This window comes from Mytilus californianus, unplaced genomic scaffold (genome assembly GCF_021869535.1).
Source record: "Mytilus californianus isolate M0D057914Y unplaced genomic scaffold, xbMytCali1.0.p SCAF_4, whole genome shotgun sequence".
Taxonomy (NCBI): Eukaryota; Metazoa; Mollusca; class Bivalvia; order Mytilida; family Mytilidae; genus Mytilus; species Mytilus californianus.
The window spans coordinates 22,944,150-22,958,276 of record NW_026262690.1 but is presented as its reverse complement, the minus strand read 5'-3'; the positions used below and the strand labels follow the sequence as shown (position 1 = coordinate 22,958,276).

Here is a 14,127-nt window from a genome sequence, read left to right as displayed (position 1 = left end):
CCAGTCCACATCTTTCTGTATGCCTATTTGTCAATGAAAGTTCATCACAATTTCTACCTCAAATGGTCAGTTTAGAAATCTTGTCACAACAGTATCATCTCTAACTATATATCTAACATAAATTTAGCTAATATATGAACTAGAAGTGTTTGAACAAAGCCATATTTGCAAAAGTTGTATGTATGAACATGGAAGTAATAGTATTATATTGACAGGAACTGCAACAAACCGACTTCAAACGTTTATAGTGCGATGCCGCAAAATCGTTAGGTATCTGTTAATTAACTCGACATGTCATATGGATGCATAGGTTCAATCAAATTTTTGATACCTCGTAATTGATCGTAATTACGGAATATACCGAAATAACCGGACAGTTGTAATCAAATTAAAATATCGCACCTAATATTCTGTATATTTTTTTTGTGATTTTTTGTTCTGACGTGGCAAGCCCACTTCGTATGTACTACAGTAGAAAGACAAAAAAAGTAAATGAAATAATAAGAATAATTTCAATTTATTTTTCTGAAGATTATACACAGGAAAGTGATAGACTTTGTCGGAAATACGTGCATGGCTTCATTTTTAGCGTAAATGATTTATAATCTTTTTAACTGGCAAGTTATGATTTTTACATTCTACATCATACTAGGATATTTACATGAAAAAAGCATACACCGATTCATTCAAGGTGAAAATCTATCAAAAGTTAACAATCAAGACTATTCTCTTAACACGATAAGCTAACAATGTTTCACCGCCTTACCAACAAAAATCGGCGTTACTAAGAAAGGGGGATCACTGATTTAAAAAATGCCCGGATGTTCGGACAACTGAATAATTGTACCTACATATAGCTAGTATTGTTACGCTATTTCATGGGGAGATAAATAGTTTTGACAAATATCTTAAAATTAACGACAGTAATTTTAATTGCATCTGTCAAAAAATATCGACATCTGATTAGTTTCAGATTCACAATCATTCTTATATATACATATGAATCACCTAAATTTCTCTACCAGCGGCTCATCTCTTCCGCTCATTATAATAAGTGCCCCCTCCACATGCCACAAGATCTTTAGGGGATCGGGATTTGGCTGGGTAGGACGTTGTCTAGCTCTGCCTACCTCTTCCTATCAAGATAGCAGACGTTGAAGAACAGACTGAAGACCAAAAAAAAGGGGAAATACGATAAGAAGAATAAAAAAAACTACTCTCAGACGAGTAAAGCAATTATACATGTATGCTAGCATATTTTAAGCAATATTTAATATGTATGCATGATTTAAAAGGAGATGTGAATATAAAAAAGAAGATGTGGTATGATTGCCAATGAAACAACTCTCCACAAGAGACAAAATGACACAGAAATTAACAACTCTAGCTAGGTCACCGTACGGCCTTCAACAATGAGCAAAGACAATACATGTAAGTATACATAATGTATTTAGAAAGCAACCCAATTAAACAACAAACAAAAAAACCCAATATACTTCTAAAGTTCAACATACGATCTTCTACAATGGACATGTCTAAGCCTTTTGTAAGTTTTGTAATCCACTACAATTTATAAACAAGGCTATTTTGAATGAATTAAACTACAAAGCGAAAACATTTTCCACTTTCATCAGCTAAAGACGGCTAGCTTTTTAGAAAAGCTATTACTTGTAGATCATTTATATTCTACAAATCCTGAGGAAATTACAGATGTAAATGTCCCTGTCTATTGTCCGGGAGATCATTACCCTGTAAGTTTTACTATTAAAAAGCCTGCTTTATAAACATCAGTAGATAAGCATGTCACAATAAAATATAGAAACTTAAATAAATTTAATCAAGAAAAGTATGTAGAAGATTTAAAGGCTAAACATTTTAATGAAATACTTTATTTTGATGATCCAGAACATGCATTGGATGCATGGTACTCTAGATTATTAAACGTTTTAAATGAACATGCTCCAATAATAACGAAAAGAGTAAAGAAAAAGTCTCAACCGAAGTGGTTAAATCAGGACATAAATCAACTACGTGCTAAAAGAGACTTTTATCATAAAAAGAAAGATTTAAAAAATTAAAAACCAAAAGTTCAGAGGACAATTGAAGGTCTTTCCACATCAATTTTCTAAATTATTGATGAGAAGCTACTTCCGGTTTACTCAAAGTTACTATTGGCGTCCAAGCATAGGTTTCTTCATACTGATTCAGAAAATAAATGTTTCTATATATTTTTGCCTGAAATAAGGGAGATAATTGTCAACTTCCGGTTTAAAAAATGTCACTTCCGGTCTCACATGATAGCTTTATTTACACTGATTCCAAAAATATATGGTTTCTATATACTTTTCCCTGTAATAATGGAGATATAAGGTACTTCCGGTAAAGTGAAGGTCACTTCCGGTCTCAAATGATTAGGTTGTGTATGTATAATAATATTTAAAAAACATAGTTTCTAGGTACTTTTCCATGAAATAAGTGCAAATATGGCTACTTCCGGTTTACTCATGGTCACTTCCGGTTGATATTTTTCAAGGTCATATGTCAACCAACAGTTTGAAAAAGACCCTATGGCTTTATCATGTACCAAGTTGGAAAAATAATCAATTAACCTTAAATTGAATCATTTCAGGGACAATAACTCCTATAAGATGTCATTGGATTGTTTCTGACCAAATATATCATATCTTCATCACAATGAGGCAAACATTTTGCACTAGTTCTTTTGAATATATCTCTAAGATTGTCAGACGAGATTTCGGAACAATGAAAAGTCAAAATTTAGAACATGACCTTGACCTTTGACCTTAACCTCAAATTTATTTTTATGAACCCAGGACCTCAAATACACATACCTTAGGTCTGTATTACTCACCATTCATGTGATACATTGACATATCACTTATGTCAAATTCCAAAGGGGAAATAACTGTCATATGGAGTCTACGAATTGATTCGGTTAAAATTGACAAATCATCCTTAGGATATAACGAGCAATTTAGTAAAATAAATTTGTCGCTTTCTTTTACGGTTACGGGTGGAGATCTCGGAACAATGAAAAGTCAAAATTTTGAACATGACCTTGACCTTTGACCTTGACCTCAAATTTATTTTTATGAACCCAGGACCTCAAATACACGTACCTTAGGTCTGTATTACTTACCATTCATGTGTTACATTGACATATCACTTATGTCAAATTCCAAAGGGGAAATAACTGTCATATAGAGTCTACAAATTGATTCGGTTGAATTTGACAAATCATCCTTAGGATATTACGAGCAATTTAGTACAATACATTTGTCGCTTTCTTTTACGGTTACGGAGGAGATATCGGAACAATGAACAGTCAAAATTTAGAACATGACCTTGACCTCAAATTTATTTTTATGAACCCAGGACCTCAAATACACGTACCTTAGGTCTGTATTACTCACCATTCATGTGATACATTGACATATCACTTATGTCAAATTCAAAAGGGGAAATAACTGTCATATGGAGTCTACGAATTGATTCGGTTAAAATTTGACAAATCATCCTGAGGATATAACGAGCAATTTAGTGAAATAAATTTGTCGCTTTCTTTTACGGTTACGGAGGAGATCTCACCACAAAGAAAACAGTGTTTGGGGAGATAACTCTTACAATGAAAAGTCTTCGACTAAACAGGGTCAGTCTCAAACGCGCAATAACTGTTCGATATCATATGCAAAAAATCGAAGCGACATCTTGCGAAACCACAAAACAAGTTTTGAAATTTGGCGGAAGAAGAAAACAAATAATCAGAACAAAAATACAATAGGTCTTTCCACAAAATAATGGAAAGACCTAATTACAAGTTATTTAGAAACAAGCTATCCGTCCATATAAATAAATGTAAGACTGACTATTTCTCCAAAGCTGTACATTCTAATTCAAAAACTAGTGAAATCTGGAAACATCTCAAAGATTTAAATGCAGAGTCGAAATGCACAATAACAGGAAAAGTTTGAGAACAGTTCAATGAGCATTTTAGTACTGTAGCTGAATCAATTATTCCTAACCCCAAATCAAATTTCTAATCCCCAAAGTTAAAAGAGTTTATTGAAGAAAACGTTGGTGACAACTATTTTAAATTTCATTGTTTGTCTCCAGTAGAAGTCTTTAATGAACTATTAAAAGTTAAAATTGATAAATATACGGGTTTGGATGATGTTGGTCCTAAAATTCTAAAAATAAGTGCTCCAATAATATTTCAATCTGTTGCGCATATTTTTAATTTAAGCCTTTGTACAGGTACATTTTCATCGACCTTTAAATGTGCAAGCGTATCACCTATCCATAAAAGTGGCGACGTAAAAGATATGAACAACTATAGACCAATATCTGTACTTCCAAATTTATCAAAGATGTTTGAAAAGATTATTTATTCCCAAATTTACAAATATTTGATTTGATTTATAAGTACCAGTCTGGGTTTAGACACGGCCATTCCTGTCACTCAGCTCTAACGAAAATTGTGGAAGAATTGTTAATTAACATGGACCAAGGAAACTACACGGGAGCTTTATTCTTAGATTTTAAAAAAGCTTTCGATATTGTAAATCACTCAATTTTATTATCAAAATTAGAAATGTGTAAGTTTGATTCTCTTTCTTTTAAATGGTTAAAATCATATTTATCAAACAGGTCTCAAAAAGTAAAAATAAATACCAACATATCTTCAGGGAAAAAGTCACATTTGGTGTACCGCAGGGCAGTATTCTATGCCCTTTATTATTTCTTTTATATATTAATGATCTCCCATTTCAACTAAATCACACAAAACCTGATTTGTATGCGGATGACACAACACTTAAATACTCTTCAAATTCCGTTGATGATATATGTGATAAACTTAATGACGAAATAGCAACTTTTAAAATATGGTGTGAAAATAATGATATGGTTTTAAATATTAAAAAATCCAAATCTATGTTGGTTGGATCACAAAGGAAGCTTCAAAGCATACAAGAAACAGTGAAAAATTACTTGGCATTTTAATCGATGATTGTCTTTCATGGAATCAATAAATAAACAAAGTATGTACTGTAATTTCAACTAGACTAGGTTTACTTAATCGATTGAAGCATTATATTCCACAAAAAGGTTTATGTTTATTTTATAATGGATATGTACTTCCTCTCTTTGATTATTGCTGTACAATACGGACAGAAACAAGTAATTTAAATATGAAAAAAATGTTAAAATTACAAAAAAAGGCAGCCAGAATCATTCTTAACAAAGCATATGATACACCGTCAAAAACTGTATTCAAACAATTAGGATGGTTAACTTTTCAAAAAAGAATCATATATCACAAAGAAGTATTAATGTATAAGTGTGTAAATAGTATTGCACCTGATTATCTGTGTCAATTATTTAACAATAACAAAAATGTCAATGCAAGATATTCTTTGCGTTCATCGGACAATAACGTTAAAGAACAAATTTTATGAAAAAGACATTTCAATATTCCGGTACTGTTCTTTGGTATTCCTGTAGAAATAAAAAAAGATAGAAAAGATAGAACAGTTCAAACAAAGGTACCATAATTTCTTGTTTCTAGAACAAAAAAGCTAATTATCAGATTCATATACAACATGTAAAACCAACCAAATAATGATTATCTCAGAAATTTATCTATATTCTAAAAATCCATATATTTGCCTTGTACATCATTAAAAATTATGTTCAAAAAACGAATCTGTATGTTTTTACCATTTGTTTTGCATAAAAAGCTGTAAGTATGTATATGTATCCGGATATGGTGTACAAATTTTTGCACCTCGTGTTTGCGGTATACCATCTTCTCCGCTAGTTTATTGTTTTCTGTTTGGTACTAAATTAATAATCAAGATCCATGTTACATCTCGAGATCAATTTATTTGGCAATCGTCAATGGCAGTCAGCAGGGTTTAAGAACATCAGTTGTTCGACCTGTTAGTCAAATGCGTTTTGTTAAAATATACTTTTCACTTTTTGGGTCATTTGGAAAATGTTGTTTGTGCTGTATTTAGACCCCTCTACCAAGATAAATTTTTTTTTACATGCACACGTATAAAAATTGCGGTTTTTATCCAATGCAATCATAGGTTTGAACGTTGTTTTCAATTTAGACTTGTTTATATATTATATTATTATATTTTGAGTTATTCAGAGGGCATCAGGGCAGATTAGTAATATACTAACTGATTTTACCCTCTTTAAATAAAGTATTTATTATTATTATTATATTGTTATTATATTATTATTATTCTTGTGCAATTTTAAAACAATGTTAGGATTGACGGAAGAAATCCCTTTTCCAATTTTGAAAATTGTCCTTCTAGAATTACGGGATTCTTAGCGTTCGATTCAAGACATTTTTTCTCATATAGCACACCAACTCCAGTATGCCTGAATTAATTTCCCAAAAACTTTACATATTGTTGGGATGTTAAAAGAAAGCTCCATTTTGATTTATTTATTTTTCTTGTTTGTCGTTCTAGAATTACGGGACTTTAATTAAATTTGACTCATGTTGTTGTACCATTTCTTGAGTTTGCTTAAAACTCAATAACATAAATCAATAGTTGGAATTGGTGAATATAACGCACCGTTCGATTTGAAAAAAAAAAATCTGGTATGTAATTCCAAAGTTATGGGGTTTTACATTTCTTTTTAAATATAGTGAAATAGCTCCAGAATGTCAGATAAAATTACAAAAAAAATATTGCAGTTATTAGCATTGGTGAATGTAGACTAGCTTTTGGTTTGGAAAATTTTCAGTTATGGGTACGCCTAATATGGTATCATCATGCATGTTTTTGATAGAGCCAGCCATTTGATTTGTTTTCCGATTAAATGCCTTCTAAATATCCCATTTTATTCTTGCAACAATTTCAATATGCCAATAAGGACGTATCATTCTGTTTATTAAATTGATTTTTATATTTTTAAATGTATTTCAGGCCCAATCGCAAACTCAATGGGTAACTTGCTACACAATATATACAGACGAGACCAGTCGACTACCATACAATATCACTATAATTGATACTCCCGGATTTGGACATACTGATGGATTACAAAGCGATGCAGCTATTGTTGATCAGATTCGTGAGTTGTTCCTCGCTTCGGAAGGAAAAGGAGTCACATGTATTGATGCTATTTGTTTTGTCGTGAAATCTTCAGATGCAAGGTTGACATTTACGCAGCAGTACATATTCAGATCCATACTGGCACTCTTTGGTAAAGACATAAAAGGTAATATATGTACAATTGTTACATTTGCTGACGGACAAGAACCCCCTGTTATCCAGGCTTTATCACAATTAGACGAGGAACCCATACCATATAAAATATATTTTCCAGTAAACAACTCTGCTATTTTTTCCAGTCATAGTGATCAAAATCCAATTTCAACATCTACAAAATTTTTCTGGAATCTAGCTATGGAAAGTTATGACACCTTTTTCAAACACTTAGAACAGCTTCACCCAAAAAGTCTTTCCCTCACAACTGAGGTTTTATGTCTGCGTCAGGCAAAAGAAAACACAATTTTCAATTTGCAGATAGAACTAGACAGTGGTTTTATCATGCTCAACAGTATTCAGGAAGAAGTGCAGATATTTAAACAACACAATCGCGAAATTAATGACAATAAAGATTTTACGTATCAAGTTGAAGAGAGTCGGCTAGAAAAGGAAGATATAAGTGGTCAAGGAATTCATACAACACATTGTTTCACATGCAACTACACCTGTCATGCTAACTGTGCCTTTTCCAACGATGACGACAAGGCAAGATGCATTACCATGAATGCCGATGGGAAATGTACAGAATGTCCAAATAAATGCGTTTGGCAGCTTCACCACAATGTTCCATATGTATTAAAGGTCGTAAAAACCAAAGTTACAAAAACCTATCATGAAAAAAAAGCAGCATACGAAGCGGCAAAGCAGAAGAAACTGTCACAAGAAGAAATAGTTGCCATCCTACATTCTGAAATTGAGGAAAAACAAGAAATTATTGACAACTATTTGAAAATGATAACACAGCATACTAACCAACTAAAGGCGATAGCCCTACTACCAAACACGCTCTCTACCGTTCAATATATTGAGTTACTGATAGACGCTGAAAAACGAATAAAGAGGGAAGGATTTCAAAGTCGAATTACAGAGCTAGAAAGATGTAAAGAGAGGGCTATGTATAGCACTACTGTAAAAGATTTTGAATCCAAATTGCAGATAACCAAGAAAACCATTCGGGATGGTAAAACATCCTCAAGCAGTGATATTTAAATCAGTAGAAAGTATGAAATGTTGCTCAATAAAGGGAAAGAAGAATAAGTAGAATCGGATGTAGACAGAGAAAGAATAAGTGCATGTACTTCTTAAAAAGACAAAGCGTCTATAGCTTCAAATACATACATGACTTATATTTTTTTTTTCTATATTAATATTGATATTGTAATTAGATCTTTCCACTTTCCTGTGGAAATACCTTTTGATTTTGTTCTGATTAATATTTTTTTCTTTTTTTCTTTTTTGATTTTTTTCGTTTCGCAAGATCTTTGATATATGATATCGAAGAATGAATATGCTTTCTCAGTTGACCCTGTGTAACCGTAAATTTTCTCCTGTGAGAGTTATCTCCCCGTACACGGTCCATCTTGTTATGTCTTCTCCTTCGCAACCGTACGCATGACAGAAATTGACACATCTATTTTTCAAAATTGCTCGTTATATCGTTGAATTTTGTCTGATGTGATACAGAGACTCCATATGAGAGTTAATTTTTTCTGATTTTGACATAATGGTGCAGATATGTTATTCATGAAAAGTAAGTTATAGAGACCTAGGGTATTATAATTTGATTTCCTTGGTCCACCAAAAGAAATTCGAGGTCATGGTCAAAGTTCAAGGTCATGATCAAAATCTTAACTTTTGATTGTTTTCGCTTTCCCTCACAAACCGAATAAATAATAAAGTTTTTTTTACTAAATTATTCGTTGCGACATGTCGTAACTTTAAAATGTTGGTCGAAAGAGTACCGTCCCTTTTAAAGCTTTAAGATTCATGTTCACCGATTTGACTCAAATTCTCTTATTTGATTTAAAACATACTAAAACGTATACCCAAATTATAATAAGTCTGAAATAAATAATTAACAATGCATGGACTCGATAATATATATATATCAACATTTCGTTTGTATTTTCGTCTAGACGCCATCTGATTAACAATCGAGATGACCTCCAAAGACTGCCGACGGTCACATAACCCGATATAAAAATAAGCATGAATATAAATAGATTGCGACCACGTGCTATTGGATTTTTCTAAGTTTGTTTGATTTCATGTTATAGGTTACAAAAATAGGTTGATCATCGTTTTTGCCTGTATAAGAATGTTTTTGTGGATCGAATCAGTCAACGAAATTGTTCACATTTGTTTCACTTTTAATTTGGATATCTTTTTCCTTTTAATGGCTGAACACGCCTAATATATACGTAACCAATCTCTAGCTTAGGGGCTAAATTGAAGGTAACATGAATACGGATTCAATTAAGTCGACGATGTTTCTTAGCTTATTTTGACAAAATTGAACTAAAAGAGGGACGAAAGATACCAGAGGGACAGTCAAACTCATAGATCGAAAACAAACTGACAACGCCATGGCCAAAAATAAAAAGACAAACAGACAAATAATAGTACAGATGACACAACATAGAAAACTAAAGACTAAGCAACACGAACCCCACCAAAAAATGGGGGTGATCTCAGGTGCTCCAGAAGGGTAAGCAGATCCTGCTCCACATGTGGCACCCGTCGTGTTGCTTATGTTATTACAAATCCGGTAAATAGTCTAATTAGGTAAGTCACATTCGTGAAAAGGGAAGGGTATTGTAGTTACGACATAAGGAACATATCCGATATCATCTGTGAAACGGTTATTCCATAACGGTCAACCAACTCGTGATGGCGTCCGTAAAATTTACGAAGGGATGATTTCTACTTCACCATTTGGAACTCTTGGCTTAATAGCTTCCTTGTGAGCAGCAATCCTCTATCAAGGAAATCATCTTTCATTAATGATTAAAAAAAATCCTATCTTATTTATTTTTTTATATCTCGTAGCAAATTTAAATGCCCCTTTAATAGGTGTTTTCTCCCAGGAAAGTTTAAAATAAGTTGTATGGAGATGTAATAAATGGACCATTCATAGTAGAGACCTAAGGTATACTGATTTGAGATCCTCCTTTTATGGCCTTGAAATTGAGGTCAATGTCAAATGAGAATTTGACGTTCTAGATTTTGACCTTTGCTATAACTTCATACTGGTACATGATAAAGCCATAGGATTTTTGCATTATATGTTATAGACTTCTTACATTGAAAAACGTCAATCGGAAGAGACCTTGAGTCAATTGGATGTAGCGATTCGTGCATATCTTTTATGGAAAAGTAACTAGAGACCATAAATGGTATTTAATCGGCATGCATAAATAGTATTTAGAGATTGCTTTTTATATATATACCATTATACATATTTATTATAATGTTAAATCCTAACTATCCTACTGCCTGTCGATACTTTTATTTTGGCATTGCACAAGTCATGTCTTCTTTGACTGTCTATGGTGTTAAAACACTAATTCCCAGGGATGTGTTTTGTTACCAAGACCTTGTTGATAAATATTCCGTATCAACTCCACAAATAATACACGATGGTCTTGAAGTATAGATTCTAGGTACTGACGTTGTTTATCATCTTAATAACGTGTTATAGTATTCTTTTATTAGTCTTTGTAAATTATTACTTTTATTGTTTAGTCTATTTTGGTAATATCCATTTGACATGACTCGGTACTTCTAATCCCGTCATTGTGTTATTGTGCTATGGTAAATTTTTGTATTCTTGTCTTTTGTTTTTGCTATATGCCTTTTTGTTCTTCTTTGTTGACATATTTGTTTGTTTTTATAGTGATTAAGACTATAACACAATGTTGACTGCTGTACCCCTATTTTTGACATTTTTACCTATTAAGTCTGTTTGTTTTGTTCACACATCGTTGTCAATATAATGGAATTTTATGCGATTGTCATACAAGTAAGAGGTTTAGCTAGCTGTAAAACCAGGTTTAATCCACCATTTTCTACATGCCTGTACCAAGTCAGGAATATGACAGTTGTTATCCATTCGTTTGATGTGTTTGAGCTTTTGATTTTACCATTTGATTAGGGACTTTCCGTTTTAAATTTTCCTCGGAGTTCGGTATTTTTGTTGTTTTACTTTTTGCTCGATTTTAGTATCTGATGCATGATTTTGATTATTAATTATTTTTTTTTTTGCATTTAACTAGCTTTCAGTAACAACGATCTTCTAAAATCGTACTTTCTTGTTAATTTGACCTGTTGACACAATTTGTAATGCATTTTTGTTATTCAATGTTTACTTATTTTGTGTTATATCTCGTCTTACTATTTTTAATATGTACCACCTTTGATAAGTATTTAGTTTTTCGATAAATTTTCACTTCTGTTCTCTTACAATGAACAACAAATTTATTTTATAAAAAATATTTTCGTACTCCTAACTACAAAATTATTATATTTAAAGTTACCTGTGTACGTTATTTTATTTAACGTCATTTTGTCCCAGGTTATAGTTGTCTTTTTGACATTGTTTTACATATTGTATTTATATTGTGTCATATATCAAATTTATTTGTTCAGTTTATGTTTACTTGTTTTTGTTAATATTTCTTTTTGATCGAGTCCTGTCATTTCCATTGATATTTTATAGTGTGTCTTTCTATGTTGTAATGTTATACTACTGTTTCATGTTAGGGTGAAGGTTGGCGCCTGTTAAAACTTTTTAACCCGCTGCATTTGTTTGCACCTGTCCTAAGTCAGGAACCTGTTGTTCAGTGGTTGTCGTTTGTTGATGTGGTTCATAAGTGTTTCTCGTTTCTCATTTTTAAATAGATGAGACCGTTGGTTTTCCTGTTTGAATTGTTTTACACTAGTAATTTTTGAGCCCTTTTTGAGCTTTTTGATCTTGCTGTTCGGTGTGAACCAAGGCTCCGTGTTGAAGGCCGAACTCTGACCTATAATGGTTTACTTTTTACACATTGTGACTTGGATGGAGATTTGTCTCACTGGCACTCATTCCACATCTTCTTATTTCTATAAACCTATCATTTGATACCAAAAGTGACCTTCTGTAAACTGGAAGTAGCAAATTGTCTCTCTTATTTCCGTTAATAGTATGTCCAAACCATATATTATTGGAATCAGTGTGAAAGCTATCTGTTTAGACCGGAAGTGACATGTTCGAAATTGGAAGTAGCAAATTATCTCCCTTATTTCAGGTTAAAAGTACATAGAAACCATATATATTTACGAAGAAACTTATGATTTGACGCCAATAGTAACTTTGAGTATACCGGAAGTGATTTCTTATCAATGATTTAGAAATTCAATGGTGGAAAGACCTTGAATTGTTCTTTAAACAACTGTTTTGGGGTTTTTTTTTTTTGTAGATTGATGCTTTATTATTGGTGTCTTCCCGATTGTCCCACTTTTTCAAATTACAGGTAAAAAAGTAATGAAATTTTGTGGGACAATCGTGAAAATGTGTGTGGGACAATTGGGAAGTTTAAATGTGGGACAATTGGGAATTGTTTTGATAGTGATTAATTTAAGCAGGTAATTACAGGTAATTATTCAATGTAATCCATAGAATTTGAAATAAACATGGAGAAAAGATAGTATTTACATAATTTAATTTTTTTGTGATATTTTGTTAAACTACTGTTTTAATAAAGAACAATTATATAAAAAAAAGTTAACTTCATAAAAGATTAAATAGAATCTTATATTGTAGATTTTTCATATGGTACATAATTGAAAAATTTAGAAGTATCAAGGATAAAATTAAATTACATGTTACAAAGGCTGATAATAAATATATTCATAAAACAAAGAAATAAAACATATTCCATATAATAAGTCTGATCATAAAATAGTTCAAGTAAGCATTAAATTCAAGCGAACAAAATGGGGAAAGTTTTTTTTTAATATCTTTTTTAAGAAAATCCTTGAATTAGAAAATCATAAACAAAAAACAAAATAATGTCCTGCTTATGCATTCAACTTGCCACTGGACGTTTAACAGCAATTAGTTCATCTTTTTCAGAGGACACTGATGACATTACTGAGTCCCATTTATCTCTTTTCCCTAAGTGAAAGTATATGTTGGGACCTTGCACTCTATTTTTGTTAGATTGATGATGTCAGTTCTAATTATTAGGTAACAAAATAGCTTATGTTTATGTAACATTGTCATTGTAGATATTTGGTTTTTTAAATCAGTCTATAGACCTTTCAGTCTGAGCGCTCATAAAAATGAAAAGAAGACAAAATTGCGTCCATGTGTTTAAAATTTAAATAACTTTAAAATTTAAAAAAATATTGATAATTGATTTATAAATAACCTAACATTTTAAATATCGTTTATTACATATATGTTATATTTATTAATCAAAAGTGCATTTTAATGATGATTTATTCAACAATTCATATTTTCATATATAAAATTTATATAAACTACTAGAATGCTCATGTAATAATTTATTTTAACTTGATATTGCAAAACAAACAACAATTACATTGTTTATTTAAGAAGATTTAAAATATAAAAAAAATGTGGGACAATCAGAACTCTAAAATTTTAAAAAGTGGGACAATCGGGAATAAACCTTATTATTAATCGTCAAGATTTTATCGATATTAATTTGTTAGCCGTTTTTTGAAAAGTTTTGTTCCAAATCTTTCCTAGTGCACCGGCATCAGGACAGATAATAGCACAGGTTAGGTACTAAATCAACAAAATGTATACACACTAAAAATATAGTTAAAAATATAGTTCCCTATATTTCTCATGTCCGTGTACATATGCACATATGAACTTTGAAAAATTTGGGTTATATCTTTGTAGCAGTTCATTCAAGTATGTAAGTCTATGTTTTGTCAATTTGAAGGCTGTTTTTGTCATTTTTTTTAGGTAAAAGTAATGATTCAATGCCAGTTTGATAACTGCCTGATCACCAAGCAA

General features: G+C 31.6%; 1 protein-coding gene across 1 annotated transcript; it reads left to right on the top strand.

Moving 5' to 3' along the window:
- Positions 1–1,525: 1,525 nt before the first annotated feature.
- LOC127699258 (uncharacterized) lies at positions 1,526–8,545 on the top strand. The gene is made up of 2 exons (XM_052203011.1): positions 1,526–1,546; positions 6,972–8,545. Exons 1-2 carry the CDS (start codon positions 1,526–1,528, stop codon positions 8,304–8,306), a joined length of 1,356 nt encoding a protein of 451 aa, XP_052058971.1. The 3' UTR covers positions 8,307–8,545.
- The last annotated feature ends 5,582 nt before the right edge of the window (positions 8,546–14,127 follow it).